Source organism: Xyrauchen texanus, chromosome 24, assembly GCF_025860055.1.
Source record: "Xyrauchen texanus isolate HMW12.3.18 chromosome 24, RBS_HiC_50CHRs, whole genome shotgun sequence".
Classification (NCBI taxonomy): domain Eukaryota; kingdom Metazoa; phylum Chordata; class Actinopteri; order Cypriniformes; family Catostomidae; genus Xyrauchen; species Xyrauchen texanus.
In genome coordinates, this window is record NC_068299.1 from 36,908,531 (window position 1) to 36,930,099 (window position 21,569).

At 44.1% G+C, this 21,569-nt stretch overlaps 1 protein-coding gene across 1 annotated transcript in view; it reads left to right on the forward strand.

Annotated features, from left to right (window-relative positions):
* Nucleotides 1–21,569, forward strand: part of LOC127617763 (microcephalin-like) — an 80,780-nt gene that overhangs the window by 5,319 nt on the left and 53,892 nt on the right. The window contains 5 exon segments of the mRNA XM_052089840.1: nucleotides 6,355–6,446; nucleotides 6,550–6,663; nucleotides 11,875–11,986; nucleotides 12,080–12,211; nucleotides 20,179–20,279. Coding sequence (XP_051945800.1) covers nucleotides 6,355–6,446; nucleotides 6,550–6,663; nucleotides 11,875–11,986; nucleotides 12,080–12,211; nucleotides 20,179–20,279 — 551 coding nt within the window.

Here is a 21,569-nt window from a genome sequence, read left to right on the forward strand (position 1 = left end):
TCATCTGCACTGAGTCTAGCACTATTCCCAGAAATGAGATATTCTGGCTGGGGGATAGCACGCTCTTTGCAAAATTGATTCTCAGACCCAGGCATTCTAGATGGCTGATAATCCAAGATCTGTGTGTCGTTAATTGACTCTCTGATTGTGCTATGATTAGCCAATCGTCGAGGTAATTCAGTATTCGCGACTCCCGCTGTCTCAGGGGAAAGTGCTGCGTCCATACATTTCGTGAATGTACGGGGGCCAATGATAGGCCGAATGGTAGTACTGTGTACTGGTATGACTGTCCCTCGAAGCTGAATCTCAGAAAAGGCCTGTGATGAGGCGCTATCGAATGTGAAAGAAACGCTTTCAAATCCACTGATAGAAACCAATCCCCGGGGCGAACTTGCGCGAGGATATGTTTGGTCGTTAACATTCTGAACGAGCGAATCATTAAAGCTTTGTTCAGATGTCTGAGATCTTGGATGAGGCGGAGGCCACCGTCCTTTTTCGGGACGAGAAAGTAGCGGCTGTAAAAACTCACCTTGCTCATAGAGGGAGGAACAGTTTCTATAGCACCCTTCTCTATCAGTTTGAGCACCTCGGTGCGTAGAACATGTGACACATCTTTCCTCACTTTCGTCTCGACCACCGCTGAAAAGCGGGGTGGTCTGCGAGCAAATTGAAGCGAGTAACCGTGTCTTATTATGTTCAAAACCCATTTCGGCATGTCGGGATTTTTTCCCAGGCTTTTGCTCGCACAGATATGGGCTGAATGCTGGCTGGGGGCGTGTCGCAGTGACGTATGGGCCCTGCCAGCGAATTGCCTTGTGCTAACACTGAGCTTACATCTCTCAGAGGCGCGGGAGCGCGCTGAGCAGCTTTGTTGAGTGCCGAGTGCAGGGGTGCGTGTGAGATTACAGGCACGCATGATATCTCCGTAATGCTCGCAGCATGAGCTGGAGAAATGTTTGAAACTGTATAGACAGTGTTTACGGGTGGGGGTGCATACATTGTAATAGGCACGCACGCCACTTTCATAAAGCTTCCCGTTCTTAGCGGAGAGTTTCTTGGCTCGCGCGTCACATCTGTGATGCTCGCGGCATGAGTCAGAGAACTGTTTGAAACTGTATGGGCAGCGCTTATGGGTGGGGGTGCATATACTGTAGTAGGCACGCGCGCCATTCTCCTAAAGCCTCCCGCTCGCGGCGGGGGGTTTCTGGCCATGCATACAGTGTTTGTGTGTAGGGGTGCATGCATGACAGCAGGCACGCGCACCACCTTTATAGTATTTCCCGCTTTTACTGGGGAAGTGTTTATAACTGTGGGAACAGTGCTTGTGTGTAGTGGTGCATACATGACAATAGGCACACAATCTACATTTATGGTGCGTCCAGCTGGAGCTGGGGAAATATTCGGCACTGTTTGGACAGTATTGATATGTGGGAATGCGCACTTTAGTGTGGACATGTGACCCCTTAGTGACACAAGCAGAAAATGACTCTTTTTGTGATTTTTGTGTGTCGCCGTTAAAACGGCGTTTGATTGCAGTGAGCGAGTTCTGTGACTGCCCCATTGACTGCTGTACAGACATTTCCAGCCGCCTGTAAGGGGACTGGGTAATGTTTTACACGTTTTGGAGAGAGTGGTCCGGCTTTTGCGAGACACGCACACTCTCTTTTTCTTCCTATGGCTAGGAAGACTTACGAGGCTCCGGGTTCAGCACGATCTTGGGCCGAGGTCCCCGTCGCTCAGGCGGCTGCTTTCGGTTAGTGGAATGCGAGCGGCGTCGAGCGTCTGTTTCAGGTCTGTTTTTTGGCTGAGAGACGGGAGGCGCCGCTCTGGCTCGCTGTTGCTGCTGAGGCGGTCTCTGGCGGCTCTGTGACGAGCTGGAGCGCTTGGGCAGGAAGTGACGCATAGCCTGCGAATCCTTCCGAAGCTTCAGTGAAGCGCTCGCGAACTCTCTTACCGCCGGTCCGAACAGGCCGCTTGGAGTGATAGGCACGTCGAGGAATGGCGCCTTATCCGCGTCCTTCATCTCCGTTAGCGTCAGCCACAGATGGCGCTCAAGGACAGTCAGGTTAGCCATGGCCCGGCCGATGGATTGGGCGGTGGCCTTTGTGGCTCGCAGGGCTACATCAGTGGTGCTGCGCAGGTCCTTGAAAGCCTCAGGTTCAGGTCCAGACTCGTCCATGGTGCGGAGAAGTTTGGCCTGATAAACTTGCAGAACAGCCATGGAATGAAGCGCTGACGCAGCTTGGCGGGCGGCGTATGAGCCGACCGGCGAGAGCTGAGGTAGATCGGCAGGGCTTCGAGGGATGAGAAGCTTTGGCTTTCCATCCAGCGGTGGAGGGTGGGCACAGATGGTTGGCCACAGCCTCCTCGAGGGGCGGGTTCCCTGGTAGCCTCTTTCTCTCGCGCCGTCTACCGAGGAGAGCGAGGAAGAGAAAGAAGGCTTCAGGCGAGCAGAGTGCAGGGCTTTCCACGACTTTGTGAGTTCGTCGTGAACTTCGGGGAAGAAAGGGGAGGGTCTCTGTTGAGGGGCCTGCCGGCGCCCCTGTAGGAACCACTCGTCCAGCCGGCTGCGGGTGGGTTCTTCCGGAGAAGACCAGTCGAGCCCGAGGTCTTCCACGGCTTTAGAAAGGATGCGGACGATCTCCGAGTCCATGCTGGTGCCCGTACTCATGTCCGCTAATGTCGACGGCGTGGGGTCGAAGGCCGAGCCCGGCCAGTCGTCAGATGCAGCGTCAATGGAAAAGCTGTCATCTTTTTCTCCGTCGTCCCCTGACGCGCCGAACGAGACGAGACCCACCGCTCTGTTGGAGGGGTGCTGGTCCGCCTGCGTGAAATGGACTGGCAGCAGGGAGTTCTTGGGTAGTGGTGAAGCACGCGGGGACTGGCCCGGCGTGACATCACTGAAGTCCGCCTGCTCTGGCGGCCTCTGTGAATGGCGCTTTTTCTTGCGCGGCTCGAACAGAGGGGACGGCAGCACGGTGGTAGCAGGCTCGTTCGCGGTGAAGGCGGCGAAGCGAGCGCGCAGGTCGGTGAAGCCCAGGGAGTCACATTCAGGGCATCCGCCTCGAGTGAGAGCAGCTTCTGCGTGGTCGGGTCCCAGGCAGCGAGTGCAGATAATGTGACGGTCCCCATCAGGAAGAAGGCCTCTGCATGAGGCGCAGGTGGAAGGCATTTGGAACAACGCCTGGAAATTGCTCTTTTACTAAAATACAAAAGCGTCGCAGAGGCGAACACTTGCAAAGTAGCTTAGCAAAAAAGGATATCATGGTGATGCGCGCCGGATGGCGTAGCAGAAGGCTTTGAAGGCGGCTGAATGCTTTGATGGCATACGTAATGGCGATGTGGCGGTGCCGCCGTGTTAAGTTGGACTAAATTTCGAACCGACATGCGCTACTTCAAGTCCAGTGCCAATCAGTCTGCGCAGCACAGGGGGTCAGGAATTGGCTAGTTAGCAGGTCCCTGTTAGCACCTGCTGGTAGATGCTGGAACCACACCACCTGATGGGAAAGAGCATGTTTCTCCATATACAGCCATTCAAAAGTAGCCATGTTTTATGATTAAATATTAAATTTTCTCAAGAACTATTTCAATTGAAACAATTTAATTACATTATAGCACATCGTCATCTGGTTCCCATTGAGTGATCAGTCACGTGAACTGAGTGCCATGAGCAAAAATGTCAGCCTCCATTTCGCTAGCTTTCTGGGAACTCTGCGCTAGCTGAGCACAGTCATAGAGATGAACGGGGATGCTAACGGATAGCTTTCTCCAGGTATATTGTTGAACACACCTAATATGTAGCTGTGGCGAGCGCATTAAAGACATTCAATACATCACGGAAATCCACTATGTCGTAGTGCTACAGTCTGCTCCATGTAGAAAACATCTTTTTTAAGGTCTTATCTCATGTGAGTGCTCGTGATTTTTTTCATATGGTTCAAAATTGCAGTTAATAATTAAAAAAATATACAAATAAAAAATACTCCATGCACCTTTAAGAATGACCTTAAACAGATCATTTCAAATAATCTTTTACTTTGCATAACCTAATTAATATTCATGAGGTTTGCCACTTCCCCTACCTCATTTAAAAGAACATAACCACCTTTTGTTCTTAACTGTAGTGTTAGGGACCTCTACTGGCAGAGAAAGTACTTAGAAACACAATTCGCTTTGAGTTACAGCTGCTTCAGATCGGTCACTTCTCCTTGAACCCTAAAAAAAGATGATGATAATAATAATCACAAGTCTTATACGTTTTACATAATAAAGATTATTGCAATTTTTGCATAACACTAATAGAAGTTCAGCTTCAAAGTAATTTATTGGCATGACTTTTATATGGGATTCATTCATTAAACACGACAATTAACTGTAAGTCATTTGTAAAACCATTCTCATGTAAAGTTTGAAGGAGTATAGTGTCACTTATTAAAGTGGATAGGATCATTTACGTGAGACGAGATTTTGTTCCGCTCTTTTTTCCCTTATGAGGCCAATATTAGAAGAAGAAAAAAATATTTTGTATATATTATTTTATAATTTTAATACGAATATTAAAAAGAATAATAAATAAATAGTAAAAATAATAATCATTATATTTATAAAAATAATAGTAGTACACAATATATTAAATAAAATTAAATACGCTTTCAACAAAACACTTTTGAACATTAAGAATATTGCATTTTGAACATTAAGAATATTGCATTACTGATCAAATCAACTGTTACTCTCATTAAAATTAATAAGTGGGCGCGGTGTAAAAGTGTGAGCCAATCGGCGAAAAGGACATCACTGAATTCCCAGAGCCATATCTGTGAATTCCCAAATAGGAACCATTAGCGGGAAAACATTCTCCGTTACAGCTGTGTATGATCAAATGAAAATACTTTTGCGATGTGTTTAAAAAAAAAAGGTGAGTGATAAACTGCGCTGTGTGCTCTTCATACCAACAGTTTAAACGGCGTACTGTTACACAGACTGCATTTCGTCAGCTGTTAAATTAAAATAGTTTTTTAATTGTTAAGTTGCATTGCTGGTGTTGAGTTTTTGTCAGCTAGCTTTTAGCCTTAAAACCTATATGAACACGTATGGCGGTGAATAGCAGAACACATTCCTCTGACTATGCACTTTATGCTTGACTTAAGTAACCTCTTGGATGCAAATGACATCTGTTTTGTATTTATCATGCTGTACTTTTATATTCTGTGCTTTTGTGCAGGGTAGAACAGACATTTTGAGTCAATCATGACAGAAAGAATAATTTCCATTGCAGTCCTTAAAGGTATTCATATTATAAATGGTTTACATTGACATTATGAAGCATACCCTAACCTGTACAATTGAAATTAAAATCTTGTATCCCCTGTTTGTCACTTTGAAAATTTGAAGTGCAGCATATTAGGCTAATTCTTGTTATGAATCATGTTATATTTGTGTGCAATCAGTTTGTGGGTAATCACCCCAAAATTATAATTCTCTCATAATGCACTCCGCCTCATGCCCTCTCAAACTTGTATGACTTTGTTTCATCTGCTGAACTCAAAAGATTTTTAGAAGAATATCTAAGCTCTGTAGGTCCATACAATGCAAGTGAATGGTGGTCAGAGCGTTTAATCTCCAAAAAACGCATAAAGGCAGAATAAAATTAATCTAAAAGACTCCAGTGGTTAAATCCATGTCTCTGAAGTGATCCAATCGGTTTTGGGTGAGAACACATAAAAATGTAACTTCTTTTTCAAGCAGGATTACACTTCCTACAGCGCCATCTAGTGCTTTGCACATGCATCAAGCACTAGGAAGTGTAATTGAGCTTGAAATCACGATCGTGCCTAGAGACCTCCCATGTCGAGATTTATACTGAAAAATAAGGTGCATGGATTTAACCATTGGAGTATTATGGAATACTTTCATGCTGCCTTTATTAGCTTTTTGGAGCAAAGTTTTGGTCAACATTCACTTGCATTGTGTGGACCTATAGAGCTGACATATTCTTCTAAAAATCTTTATTTGTGTTCTGCAGAAGAAAGAAATTTATACACATCTAGGATGGCAAGAAGGTGAATAAATGGGAGAATTTTCATTTTTGGGTGAGCTATCCCTTTAAACTCCTATTGTTTGGTAATACATATATACAGTAACTGTTTGCGAAATATAAAAACCCCATTAAAGCCCAGATTATTCCCAGAGATGTCTTGAATACATAAATACAAAGATTGTATTTTTAAGAACTTGGCACATCCATTTTAAACTTTATTTATTTTGAAAATGTACTCATCTTGTACATCTTGTGCATCCTAATTTGTCATTTTCTGTTATACATTGTTTGACGTCTGTTTCTCCTTGTGGAAGATGTGGTGGCGTATGTTGACATGTGGTCTGCCAGCAGGATGGTGGATTATTCGTATCTGTTCATCCAGCAGCTGCAGGACATGGGTGTAGAGGTCAGGACACTTTTAATTTGGACAGTCGAGTTTATCAGTGAAATTAGTTTTAAAGATGTATTAAGATAAATGTACAGTAATCTACTGTCTTTTGAAATCACAGGTATCAAAGACGCTCAACAAACAAGTGACTACCGTAGTCTTTAAACATGGCCGCCAGTCCACATGAAAGAAAGCCCAGAAAATGGGTGTGAGGATTGTGTCCGTCCAATGGGTGGCAAGGTGAGTTGAGTTGAACATCATCAGTAATCATCTTCTGCACCTTCAGCTCAATATCCATTAAACCAGTAGTTATATGAAATAGGATATATTATGTAAGTATGCAGCATAAATGATTACACTACCTCTGAACATAAAGATATATTTATATTTCTAATTGATTACTATTACAATTCATGCAAAAAAGACAAAATTGAAATGTATTATACAAATACTTAATAACAAAATTGAAAGATGTGTTATCAATATCTGTAAAATAATTAAATTAGGCAGCTTTGCTTAAGTAAAGGGTTGCCAAAACGAGGACACCCTTGAATAAATTCAAATAGTGTGCAATAATTTAGTACAGAGAAAGTCCTCCATAATTTTGAAATACAGCCGTGGCCAAAAGTATCGGCTGTGACCAATGTTTTGTTTTTCAAAGTTTGCTGCTTCAGTATTTGTAGATTATTTTGTTTCTATGGTATACTGGAAAAAATTATAAGCGTTTCACAAGTATTAAAGGCTTTTATTTATTAAAATTTTGAAGCTCCAAAATCCACTTAAGGGCAACATAAAAGTACACATTTGGCATTTTATAACATCTCAAGTGTACTATAAACAAACTGATCTCTAATATGATTGGATGAGTCCATGTGAGCCCACTTTGAACATTTTTCATAACAAATCTAATCACCCAACTTGGGGCCTCTAGCTCCTGCAACAAGGGGGATTTTTATCCCAAATACTATCCTTTCACTTACTGGACAGTTATTGAAATTGTTTTGATTAAAAGGCCTTAAACAAAACTGAAAATGATAAATAAGTATTTTGTCTCAAAAGAACTGTTCATTTCAGGGATTTTCTTAGCTACATAAATTTGCAATATTTAAAAAATAATAAAAACTACATCAAATTGCCTCTACATCAACCTATAGACACTACGCGCAATGATCTCATGGATCAGAATTTTTTTGTAGTGTATATTGACAAACAGATGTTTAGAATAGTACTGTGGTAGTTTTTGTTGCTATTTAGTGTTTTGAGAGAAAATAAAACCAAAGGAGCCTTTTACCCCGCAGGGCCTTTAGCCTCGTTGTACCCTACAATTTCATGAATTATTTTCACATCTATACTGTTCCACTCCTGGAGGATGAGCTTGTTGAGTACTCTGATGTTTAAAGTGGAGTGATGCTCTGCTTGCACCCTACAGGTGCTGATAGGATTGAGGTTGGGTGACATACCATCTTGTTTATCCATAGGGATGTAGCAGTGGCTTTGGAATAAATGTATGGTCATTTTCATGGTAAAAATAAAGTGCCCGATAGCCTAATGTGGGGGAGAGAGGGTCGCATCTTCTCTTTTAAGATTTTGCAGAACATCTGTAAATTCATGATGCCATTAATGAAGTGCAATTGTATTAATTTAAATTATTATTATTTGTATTAATTTATATATACATATCAGTTGAAGTCAAAAGTTTACATACACCTTAGCCAAATAGCCTTAAACTCAGTTTTTCACAGTTTGTGACATTTAATCGTAGAAAGTATTCCCTGTCTTAGGTCAGTTAGGATCACTGCTTTATTTTAAGTATGTGAAATGTCAGAATAATAGTAGAGCGAATCACTGATTTCAGCTTTTACTTTTTTCATTACATTCCCAGTGGGTCAGAAGTTTACATAAACATTTTTAATATTTGGTAGCATTGCCTTGACATTTTTTAACTTGGGTCAAGCCCATTCCTCCAGACAGAACTGGTGTAACTGAGTCAGGTTTGAAAGCCTCCTTGCTCACAGATGCTTTTTCTGTTCTGCCGGATTGAGGTCAGGGCTTTGTGATGGTCAAAACCTTGACTTTGGTGTCCTTAACCCTCTGGGGTCTGAGGGTGTTTTGGGCCCTGGAGAAGTTTTGACATGCCTTGACATTTGTGCTATTTTCAGTTGCTTAACTCTTTCCCCGCCAAACACGGAATTTTCCGGGTTTTATGAAAAAACACTTCCCCTCCAAACACTGAATTTTCCGGGTATCCGTGTTTTAGGTGGTATACGGTAAGGAAGACCCACGCGCATGTTTTGAAAGAGTACGCAACTCTTTGATCAAAGAAACAGACTGCGATCGTCTCAAACGCGAAGTGGAACACCATACTAATACTAAAGCACTTGTTTGATAAAAATGCCTTTTTCTCAGCTTTTTGTCCGAAATGTTGTTTTTGACAAAACCTACCTCTGTTCAAGTGGCAATAAAAAAAGAACAAATGCAGATAAAATAAAATCGTTTTTTTTTTGCCTAAAAGCAGAGGCTCAGATCTTTATTTTGATATATAGCATCTTCATATATTCATGGAAGAAAATATTCTGCGGGCCATTAAATTTAGCGAAAATCGTCAAAAACCCTGGCGGTGGCTGGCAACTTTTTTTAAAAACGCTGGCGGGGAAAGAGTTAAAAACACATTAATGGCTAAAGTCTGATAACACTGTATTCAGCACAAACTGGGCTAAAATAACATGTGTGTAGATGTTTGTATTTTTGAGAAAATAACCTTTATGCATGGTTTTTGAAAAAACACAATTTTGAAGTCATTGAAATAAGGTCATATAACGCATACTAAACATTTGTCCACAAGACTTTTGAGAACTGGATATTGTAGCCTATAGTTTTTGCATCCTGATCACGCATTCATACAAAACAATATAGTAATTTAACTTTTGTAAGACACTTTTAGTGTTAGAAAGGTCATATGCGAGGAGACGTGAATTATCATGAATATAGATGTGATTCACACATGAGGAGACAAAGACATATCAATTCAAATGCCTGCTTTAGCCAAAACAGCTCATCTGTTAACTTACTCATCCGAAATTGTATCCTCTGCTGGATCAAGTCAATCTTCAAAATGCCAGCGGTCATCGGAATTTCCTCACCTATGTATCGTGCTATCTTCCAAACGTGCAGAAAAGTGAATTAACGTAATGTTTTTAAGACAGTCGGGGGCGTGTATCATTTGCATTGATCGTCTCAGCACATTAGCATATGAATGGCGCGCTCTGCTGGTGGGTGTGATCACATTAGGGATAATTAACTGAGCAAATTAGGTACTAATCGCTTTGTTTTATACAGATTACATTGCAGGAGAATATTTGTTTTACATTTGAATTGTTTTATTTAAAAGTAGACATTTTAAGCTTTCTTTAGACATATGTTTCATGTTTGTGTGATAAGTATTAGCGGAGTTTCAGTTCATTTTTGTGACGTGTTTCAAACATAACGATGGTCATTATGGCCAAACAGTTACATTTTTGTTTCATTAGACCAGAGGACATTCCTCCAAAAAGTAAGATATTTGTCCCCATGTGCACTTACAAACTGTGGTCTGACTTTTTTATGGTGGTTTTGGAGCAGTGGCTTCTTTCTTTCTGAGCAGCCTTTCAGGTTATGTTGATATTGGACTTGTTTTACTGTGGATATAGATACTTGTCTACCTGTTTCCTCCAGCACCTTCACAAGGTCTAAACTACATTCACCTCTAGAAAGAATGCATATTCTTCCTGAGCAGTATGATGGCTGCGTGGTCCCATGATGTTTATACTTGCATATTATTGTTTGTACAGATGAACGTTGTACCTTCAGACATCTGGAAATTGCTCCCAAGGATAAACCAGATTTGTGGAGGTCCCAATTTTTATTTTCTGACGTCTTGGCTGATTTCTTTTTGCTTGACATCATGGGAAAATCAAGAGGAATTTAGTTTGAAGGTAGGCCTTAAATTACATCAACAGGTACACCTCCAATTCAGTACACCTCCTATCAGAAGCTAATTGTCTAAAGGCTTGACATAATTTTCTGGAATCACAGTGAACTTAGTGTATGTACATTTCTGACCCACTGGAATTTTGAAATAGTCATTTAAAAGTGAAACTATCTGTCTGTATACAATTGTTGCAACAATTACTTGTGTAATGCACAAAGTAGATGTCCTAAACAACTTGCCAAAACAATAGAGTGGTAATATTAAATCTGTGGACTGATTAAAAATAAGTTTTAATGACTTCAACCTAAGTGCATGTAAACTTCTGACTTCAACTGTGTGTATATATATATATATATATATATATATATATATATATATAAAACGCTCACTGACCACTTTAGTTGGTACACCTCTCTAAAACTGGGTAGGTCCCCCCTTTGTCCCCAGAAGTACCTGAATTCGTTGTGGCATAGATTCAACAAGGTGCTGGAAACATTGCTTTGAGATTCTGTTCCATGCTGACATGAAAGCATCATGCAGTTGCTACAGATTTGTCAGCTACACATTCATGCTGCAAATGTCCTGTTCCACCACATCCCAAAGGTGCTCTATTGGATTGAGATCTGATGACTGTGAAGGCCATTGGAGTACACTGAACTCATTGTCATGGTCACGAAACGGTTTGAGATGACGTGTGTTTTGTGGCATGGTGTGTTATCTGGCTGGAAGTAGACATTAGAAGATGGATAGATCGTGGTCATAAAGGGATGCACTTAGTCAGCAACAATACACAGGTAGACTGGAATTTAAACTGCTCAACTGGTATTAAGGTGCACTAATGTGTGCCAAGAAAACAATCCCCACACCATTAAACCACCACCTCCAGCCAGAACAACATGAATCCATGCATCCATGGATTCATGTTGTTTATGCCAAATTCTGACCCTACCATTTGTCGGACCAGGTGACATTTTTCCAATAATATATATAGACCAGTGGTTTTTGTAGTAAAACCACAGTGTAACTGTATTTCTAGTAAAACCACACTATTTATCATGGTTTTACTACAATAACATTTATTGAACAGTTTAGCGAATGTAGTAAACCACAGGAAAACTAAAACTATGGTAGTTTCATTCTGCAAATAAATCATGGATCATTTGGCATGGTTACTGCAGGTTTACGATAGTAAAACTATGGTTAATTTTTGAAATGATGTGTTTTTTGGTAGGAACCATGGTTTAAAAATAAATAAATAAAGGTGTTCCTGTAGTAAAACTGTACTAATGATTTAATTAATACTTGAATTCTGCACCTTTTTGTAACCAAGTCAAATTCAGGAATTGGATTTGAATTTAAAAGGCAATCTACTGTAAATGAAATTGTGAATGGCGCACAACCACCCTGACTTGACATCTTATTAAAGAAGTCCTTGCGAGTCTTAAGAAGCCTCGTCAATGCTTTTGTTTGTTTTTGTAGCACCATTGCATGCAGCCAAGGGAAATTCCTGTGAAAACCCTTGAGATTGACAGACGTATGAAAAGAAAATTAGACAAGATGATGGAAGGCCTTATCTCCTCATCCCCTGTCGGTGAGGGCAGGAAAAGTTTTTTTCAACAATTTAATGGATTTGTTAGATTTGATGTTCATTTGTGAATTTTTTTTAATTAATTTTTTTATCCAGTTTCTGACACATCACCATTCATTATTGATGAGGAGAATGGAATAGTGTACAGTCCCTCTTTAAAGCACTCTGACAGCATGGCTCAGCATTTGAGAGAAATGAGAGCTCAACGTGAACATCTCTCACCCACTGGTAATTCCTCTCATCCTCTCAAGAACATCTTTTTAGTTTTGAGTTTTGTGTTCTAGAAGAACTTGTATTGTATCTAAGGGTGCAACTTACAGCTATAGTATTTTCATAATACATTTATTTGTCCATTATTTCTTTTAATTAAATTTTAAAAAGCCAAATTGTATTTCCTTTATGTTATTAAAAAAATATATATACTGTATATATAAAATACATCATGACTGAACTTTTCTGTAAAGGTTCAAAGCTCTGCAGCTTTAGGTTGTACCTGTTTGTTGCCTTTCTCTGCACATCCCTATCATTCACAATGATATCTATCACCCCCTTGTGGTCTCCCAAAGCTATTACACCAGACTACATTAAATGGAGGACAATTTAGGCTTCTAATTTAAATGCTGGCTGAAGCACACTAGAACTCAAAACAACTAAATTTTGGCCTTTTCAATTTTATACTTTTTCAAGTACATACAAGTAAACGTCTAGGTTACTTATGTAACCTCCGTTCCCCGATGGAGGGAACGAGACGTTGTGTCAGAGAAGCGACACTAGGGGTCTCGCTTGAGCGCCGAAATATACCTCTGTTCTATGAAAAAAGGCCAATGAGAAGTTGGCAGACGGTATTTGCATATCCCGCCCCCGGACATACGGGCATTTAAGCGGGGCGAATACGGGAGTTCATTCAGGATTTTTTTGAGGAGCCGGAAATGGTCCGGCCACAACAGTGGCTCGGCTCAGCGACGTGGCGGGGAAGACACAACGTCTCGTTTCCTCCATCGGGGAACGGAGGTTACATACGTAACCTAGACGTTCCCCTTCTGTCACTCTCTCCACGTTGTGTCAGAGAAGCGACACTAGGGGTCCACCTTTAAACGTGCCATGCGCTGAGCCGTGTACGTGAACTGCTGATACAGGAGCGGGCAGGTATTCTTACGTGCAAAGGCGACCAGCTGTATCAGGCTGCACGTACCCTTCCCCAGTGCCCCATTAAAGCCATCAGAATCCTTCTGGTTACCCTGGAGAGGGGAACAAGGTGATGCTTGCCAACCTGGGAACGGGCCAAGCCTGGCTGGGCCTCTTTTCTCTCTATTTTTCTCGCATAGTGCAACTACGGCCGGGGCCCTTATATGCATTAAGGGAAGGGGGTCTTACCCCGTTTCCTATTCTTTCAGGGGGAGAAGACCCTGCGGAGACCACACCTACCCTGCAGGGGAGGCAAAGAGTGGCGAATACATCACATGGCCGCTTAGGACCTATGTGGGAAAGTTGGCGCGGTGGTAGATCCAGCCTCGTAGAGGGGGGAAGCTTACAGCACGGCGACCGAGGCAGCTGGAATTGCCTAAGGGAGACACGGGAGTCCGCTCGTGAGGGGGCAGTACCGTGGAATTACACACGGGGAGTCCGAACAGGAGGCCTTAACATGTGGAGTACCTATTCCAGTACAGGGTAGATTGAGTACCCGTAGTGGCTTGGGTCGGCGAGTTCCTCCGCTGAACTGCCGACCCAAAAGGGCTAGGGAGGAATCAACCAGGGATCCGAAGATGGGGTCTCCTGGGAACAAAGGCGCACTATTTTACCTCGGCTGAGGGAAAGGGCGCTAGGCGCAAGCGATTCACCCGGCCAGATCGTCAGCGTGTTACCGAGTTCTACGGGCTCGGACCTGAGAGAACACGGGCGATATATACTTAATTCGGAGATTGTAGAATCTCGCGAAAGTGTTAGGTGTTGCCCACCCTGCTGCTCTGCAGATGTCTGCTAGGGAGGTGCCCCTGGCCAGTGCCCATGAGGACGCAACACTCCTGGTTGTGTGAGCTCGGACCCGCAAGGGGGGGTCACGGCCTGGGTGTGATAAGCCAGTGAAATGGCATCGACAACCCAGTGGGCGAGCCTCTGTTTGGAGACAGCGTTCCCTTTCTGCTGTCCCCCGAAGCAGAAAAAGAGCTGCTCAGAACGTCTAGAGCTCTGCGTGCGGTCCAGATAGATACGCAAAGGACATACCGGACACAACAACGAAAGGACTGGGTCTGCCTCCTCCCGGGGCAGCGCTTGCAGGTTCACTACCCGATCTCTAAAGGGTGTGGTAGGAACCTTGGGCACGTAGCCCGGTCGCGGTCTTAGGATCACGTATGTGTCTGCCGGACCGAACTCCAGGCAAGTGTCACCCCGACCCTCTTGATGGAGGCGAGCGTGATCAGCAGGGCCGTTTTGAGAGAAAGGGCCCTGAGTCCAGCTGAATCTAGCGGCTCGAAGGGGGGTCTCTGGAGGCCCGTGAGGACGACCGAGAGATCCCAGGAGGGAAACAGGCTTGGCCAGGAGGGAGTTAGCCTCCGGGCGCCGTTTAGGAACCTGATAATTAAGTCGTGCTTACCTAGAGACTTGTCGTCTATCGTGTCGTGGTGAGCCGCAATGGCGGCAACATACACCTTGAGGGTGGAGGGGGACAGCCTCCTCTCCTGTAGGAACACCAGGCATACCAGAGCGGGCAGTGGGAGGTTCCTTGGGAGGCAAACGGGTCTACCTGGGCCTAACTTGCCGAACTGGTCCCAGATCAGCTGGACCGACTGCGGGTGGAGCCTCCACTCCCCGCTGGACAAGCGTTGTCATGACAGCACGTCCGCTATCACATTGAGGTTGCCGGGGATGTGAGTGGTGCGCAGTGACTTGAGTCGCTGCTAGCTCCAAAGGAGGAAACGACGGGCGAGCTGTGACATTTGGTGGGAGTGTACTCCGCCTTGGCGATTTATGTAGGCTACCACTGTGGTGCTGTCTGACCTGACTAGGACATGTTTGTCTCGAATTAACGGGAGAAACTTCCTCAGGGCAAAGAAAACAGCCAGCAGCTCTAGGCAGTTGATGTGTCAACGCAGCGGGGCCCGGTTCCAACGGCCTGCAGCTGCGTGCCCATTGCATACGGCGCCCTAACCCAGTTTGGAGGCGTCGGTTGTGACCAGGACACGTCGGGACACCTGCTGCAAGGGTACTCCTGCCCCTAGAAAGCAGAGGTCTGTCCAGGGTTTGAAGGTTTGACGGCAGGCGGTGGTGATTCTCACACAGTGCGTGCCATGGCACCATGCTCGTCTCTGGACTCGAGTCTGAGGCCAGTGCTGAGGTGGTCTCATGTGCATCAACCCCAGCGCCGCGCCCGCCACGGAGGATGCCATATGCCCCAGGAGCCTTTGGAAACGTAAAAGGGACCACAGTGCCTGGCTTGAGGGAAGCGAGGCATTTCAGCACCGACTGTGCACGCTCGTTGGAGAGACGTGCTGATATTGAGACTGAGTCTAACTCCATGCTGAGAAAAGAGATGCTCTGAACCGGGGCGAGCTTACTCTTTTCCCAGTTGACCTGAAGCCCCAAAAGGCTGAGGTGCCTAAGCACCTGGTCTCTGTGCGCGCATAGTAACTCTCGCGAGGGGGCCAGGATGAGCCAATCGTCAAGGTAATTGAGTATGCGTATGCCGGCTTCTCGGAGCGGGGCAAGGGCTGCCTCTGCGACTTTCGTGAAGACGCGAGGGGACAGAGACAGGCCGAAGGGGAGGACTTTCGTACTGATACGCCTGACCGTCGAACGCGGTCGGTGACGTAGCAGGATCGAGACGTGAAAGTACGCGTCCTTCAGGTCTACCGCTGTGAACCAATCTAGATGCCGGACGCCAGACAGAATTTTGTTTCTGGGTGAGCATTTTGAACGGGAGTTTGAACAGAGCCCGGTTGAAAACTCGCAGGTCCAAGATCGGTCGTAAGCTGCCGCCTTTCTTGGGTACAACGAAGGGCTGTAGAAACCCTTCTTCGTTTCGGTTGGAGGGACAGGCTCTGTCGCGTCTTTGCTTTTTTAGTAAAGGAGAGACGATTTCCTCATGCAGGGACTTGGCATGTTCGCCGTATACTGCGGAAAAATTGACGCCCATGAAGGGGGGCGGAAGCCTGGCAAACTGAATTGTGTAACCGAGTCGAATGGTCCGGTGCAGCCAGCGTGACGGGTTGGGCAGTGAAAGCCACGCCTCTAAACTCCGTGCTAGGGGCACCAAGGGGACAAGTATTTTGGACTCACCCGGCGGAGCTTCGCAGCGGGGTGGAACAGGTAATACGGCGTCGGGAGGCAGTGAAGCGTCCCGAGGCTCTGGTGCTGAGAACAGACTCAAAGCACTTACCTTGCTCCGCGCACCCGGCAGGAGGCGGGTTCGTGACTGAGGAGGAGATCTGATGTTGGCGTCCTCTGGACTCGTCTGAACCGGCCAGCCGTGGAACAGTCGTGGGGCTGAAGGCGGACTGTGGCCGCGTCCAGCATGCCGGGACTGTTGAAACCTGGAAGCAAAGTGCCGTGAGAACAGATTTTGAAGTGCCTTGGCCCGGTGGGCTTGCAGGAGGGGGCCATGGCGTGCAGGGGGTAGCGGTCTGGGACCGTTCTACCACCGAGGGTAGCGAGAGCGGAGGAGCGAGGAAGCTGGGCTTGCTCAGCTAGTCATGCACGTCCAAGAAGGAACGGGGGTGGGGGGTGCGTGGCTGTGAGCGGCGCACATGCCTGTGGAACCAATGAAGCATAGCGGACCTCCGTGCGTCAGGCTCAGACTGGGCGGCAGACCCGAAGGTGGTGGCCTAGGCGAGTTATCCGCATCCGACGCCACTGTTACGCTCTCCGATGCAGCGTTGATGTCATCATCCAATGCCAGGGAGCTCGAGGGACCGGACGGTAGGCCGTTAAGCGAACCGCACTAATCCCGAGCTCGGGGGAAGCAGGCAAGCGTGCCGGGGAGGCGGGAGGTTTCGAGGGGATTTACCCGGCGAAAGCGTCCCGTTATTCTCCCCAGATCGTCTTTCAACGCCCGCGGCGCCTGCCTCAATCCCGTAGGAAGGAGGTGAGGTGCGGGCGGCGGCTGAAGTGGCTTTCTCTCAATACAAGAAAAAGCCTACGACCTCAGTGCTGTCATGTTCTCGTACTGAAAACATAGACCATTCATAAAAACGCTGCCTGCGTGTGATTGCAACCCAGGTATGCAAGGCAGTTTTTACGACCATCAGAGGTGGGGAGAAATCAACCGCATCCAGAAACTACACAGGGGCGGAAAAACCGTCTTTAAAAAGACACGTCCTGAGAAGGACGTTCAACGCCGCTGTGTTTTGCTCTTTGTAGAGCGAAATTACTCTTTAAGAATAACTCTCTCGAGTTGTCTGTGCTGTCGAAGCACCCAGGGGCAACAAAATGCACAGCCGTGCAAGGAAGGAGAAAGCCGCTGTTATGCGCCATAAGATCCAACAGCATGCAGAGCGTCAGAGGATTAAACAGGATCTGGTGTGTGACTCGCAGCAGACTGCATGCACGACCATCGGCTCCGAAGAAATTTTCTGAATGAACTCCTGTATTTGCCCCACTTAAATGCCCGTATGTCCGGGGGCGGGATATGCAAATACCGTCTGCCAACTTCTCATTGGCCTTTTTTCATAGAACAGAGGTATATATATCGGCGCTCAAGAGAGACCCCTAGTGTCGCTTCTCTGACACAACGTGGAGAGAGCGACAGAAGTGGAACTTTTATTCCATTGTTGTAAAATTGTCTGATTTTCATGCCTCTCAGCCTCACAGATGTTAAAAGAAATCCTAAAGTCCCACCATTATCTACAAAAAGATCAAGAAGATCCTCAGTGAACAAAACTGGAGGAAAGAGTCAGGCCACTTTAGTGAGTTTCATTAATAAAATGTCATCTGAAAGTGAACAAAATTCTCACCTCAAATCTCAATCTGTAACCAAAAACGCTGGAATGTCTAGAGGTTCATCTTGCGGTCCTGAAAGACCCGAAGGTTTCTTGCCTGAAAGCGAATAACTTCAAAGTGCAGACAAACTCCAAACGTGCCAACTCCAGGAAGTCCTCTCCATCAAGCAGTTTTGACACGGAAAATGAAAATGTTGCACAAAATAGTGATCCAGGAACTCCCAAGCCTGTTCCTAAAATCTCCAAGTCTCCACAGACTTGTTTGAAAATCCTGCTAGTTAAGATGTTGATGATGGTGAGGTGTTTGAAGACTTCTCGCCGGCCAACAACTTTTGTTGACCATTCCAACAAGAAGAAGAGCAAGGGTGACTCCATAACATCACATAGTAGAAAGTGAAAACACGAAAATATTGATCTCAAAGAAATATTAATTGGCTCATCGAGAGATAAAGTAAAGGAAACATCCATCGTCCCCGAGACACCCGAAGCAAGGCCTCCGTGGTTGTCCGTGGGGATGTCTGAGGTACCCGAGGCACCCGCTGTTGAGGAAATAAAACTCGAGCCTTCGGCAAAGAAAAAAAGATGATGAACCAGGCTGAGCTCTGCTGTTCTCTCTGAAGGGGAATATGGTAAAAGTTAATTTAAGCCAAGTCCTGGTGATGAAAACAAGGTATCAACATCGGCCTCTTTGATGTCATCCACAGCAGTTAACGTCAAGTTGCTTGAGCCAGACCCTAAACATGGTAATGACAAGAGACCTATGAGTTTAAAAAGTATGTGAACTTATGTTGTGTATTTAAAATACTTCTTTCTTTAAATCTTGCCCTCAAATTACTGAATTTTAGGCACTTGGAATGTACAGTGGCACCAAAACGTATTCAGACTCTTGAAGTTAATATATTTTTTGTATGTTAAAGAAAGTCTCCTTTCAAGCTTAACATGCAGAAACTAAGTGAGCTATTCCTAGGTTGATTCCTCTGAAGAGTAAATGCTGTGGCATTATCATAACATTGTTCTTTTTGATTGCAACTCATTGCAACTTGACATAGCAACATTGGCTAGACCAATGGTGTGAGTTGGGGTGGGATTATCAGTTTAGGTGACTAGTGGCAGGCAGCCATTGTTCAGTGTTAATTAATACTCCTTTCAGTACCAAAATATACTGACTATGGTTTCCAGCTCTCCTGTATTTTGGCAGAAATGAAGATGTTCTGTAGTGGATGCCTATTTAAACTGTGAAATGCTCAAGGTGGGCAAAAAACTATAACACCGGCTCAACAAATGGTGTGTGTTATTGGCTTGGATTATCAGTGTAGGCAACCAATGGTGGAGAGAGTGTTAGGGAAATCCGTCTGAAAACACTCACATTATCACATTAATTTAGCAATTTCATTGTAAGAGTAGTGTTAGAGCGGCCATATATAGCTACCAACTTTTGGCCAATTGGAGATTACCGGCATCGACTTGCCATCTTAGCAAACAACCACAAGTGTTTATTCGTCCTTGTTTCAATTCTGAAATCTACCAATAGTCTTGTCAACAGAAAATAAAAATGTTGATTATATGAATGATTCGAGTGAATTTTGAGTACAAATAGTGTAAAATAGGTGTTTGTTTGATTTCAGCTGTTGTTTTATATTGCCATTTATATCACACATCAGCCACCTCGTCCTCTAGATATCGGCATTGTCCACCTGTGGTTACTCTGCTAGGAAACCTGTGTGAACTTGAGGGGAACTGATATGAAACATCCACAGTTATTTATTGCATAAGTTGCTCAGAAACGTGAATCTAGTTTTGAGACCGAGTATGCTGACTTTGTTTATTGGTAAATACAGCCGAAGTTATAAATTCAGAAGGCACAACCTGGCAGTGCAAAGATAGATCTTATGAAAATGTAAAAGACTTGCATGAGAAGAAAAATGTGAATTTCAGAGGCTTTATTCAAGTTGATACTAAATCCAATATCTGTGCAATTTATTCTCAAAACCTTGTAGAATTTGCTGCTGTTTTGTGATATTGTGAAACCTAGATCCATGCTGAACTGTGATAAGATGGAATACTTGTACTAATACTTTAAAGAAATAATATGCTTTGTATATGTTATAGAAATGCTTACAATAAAGCATGCTTTTAAAATCTTGCGCTAGACCAAACCTTGAAGAAATGTGCTTATCTGCAGCTCTGCTGTGCCACTGTGCACCTGCGGTGTGCTGCTCTCATCTGAACTCAACTTTCTTTCTTTTTTCTTTTGCATAATTTCAGCTGTAGGTAAAGAAAATAAAAGCACAACTGATGGGCTCAGTGAAAGAAGTTTGGAAATGTGTACCAAATGGACAAGTATTAAAAAGGACAGATACATGAAGGTAAAGTTTCTACAGTTTTTATTAGTTATTTCCCCGACTTGTTGATAGTTCTCAAGGCCTAGATGTTAAATTCATGTAAAGTAAAAGAAATTACATTTTTGAGACTAAAGAAATCTTCTTGTGTCAACATAAAGGAATGTTTCATGTTGCTTTAAGATTTTAAGTTGTGTCAGCTTAAGAGGGAAAGTTGCATAAAGTTGACTGAAATCAAAGTAAATTGTTGAATGAGCTTTATGTCTTTTAAGTAAACCCGATTTTGAGTTTCAATCAACTTCATTCAAATTTAAATAATATTTTAAATTCAGTTCAATTATTTATACTATCATGGGTTTCCTTCCAACTGTTTTTATGCACATTTTGAAATCCTGAATGGAAATGCTTGATATGCAAATAAACTTTATAAATTTGCCTAAAATTTTATGCGCTTGGAGGAGGTGGATTTTCTAGAGTTTCGGATTAGTAAAATGCACATTAAGGTGATGGCAACGTGTTATGAGTGCACACAACTGTTAATCAGAAGGTTGTTGGTTCGATCCCAACAGCCACCACCATTGTGTCCTTGAGCAAGGCACTCAACTCCAGGTTGCTCCGGGGGGATTGTCCCTGTAATAAGTGCACTGTAAGTCGCTTTGGATAAAAGCGTCTGCCAAATGCATAAATGTAAATGTAAATGATAGCTTGATGTGATTTGCCCACCGAAAGGTCCGACCTTGGCACACAATTCTTTAAACATATTGTTTGTCATTCTGAAGTGTTTAACCCACTGCTGGTCAATAAAGTTGTTCCTCACAATCCGCCAGATCAGTTTTGAGAGCGTGCGCTTCCAGGTATGCGGAGACTGGCGGTGTGTGGGCATCGCAGCTATTTCGGCCCACATTATATCAGATATTACACTTTTTCATGGATGCATAAAATGAAATACTTGCTCCAATCTTGCAAATAAAACTGTCCCCAAAGCAGGGAGAGGTCATTCAGCTGCTCCATTATGACGAGACATCTCCCTCATGTTAATGCACATTACGTAGTGGATGGAAACTCGCAACAATTAGTATTTTCTTTAGTCGAGTTTTTAGAAATGTGCTTTCCTGTTCTCCCAAATTTTGGCCGAAATGAAGACGTCCTGTACCGGATGCCTATTTTTTCATATTTAAGCTGTGAAATGCTCGAGGAGGTCAAAAAACACTTATACTGGCTCAACCAGTTGTGTGAGTTATTGGCTTGGATTATCGGTGTGGGTAACCAATGGTGGAGGGAGTGTTAGGGAAATCTGTCTGAAAACGTATCGGTTAC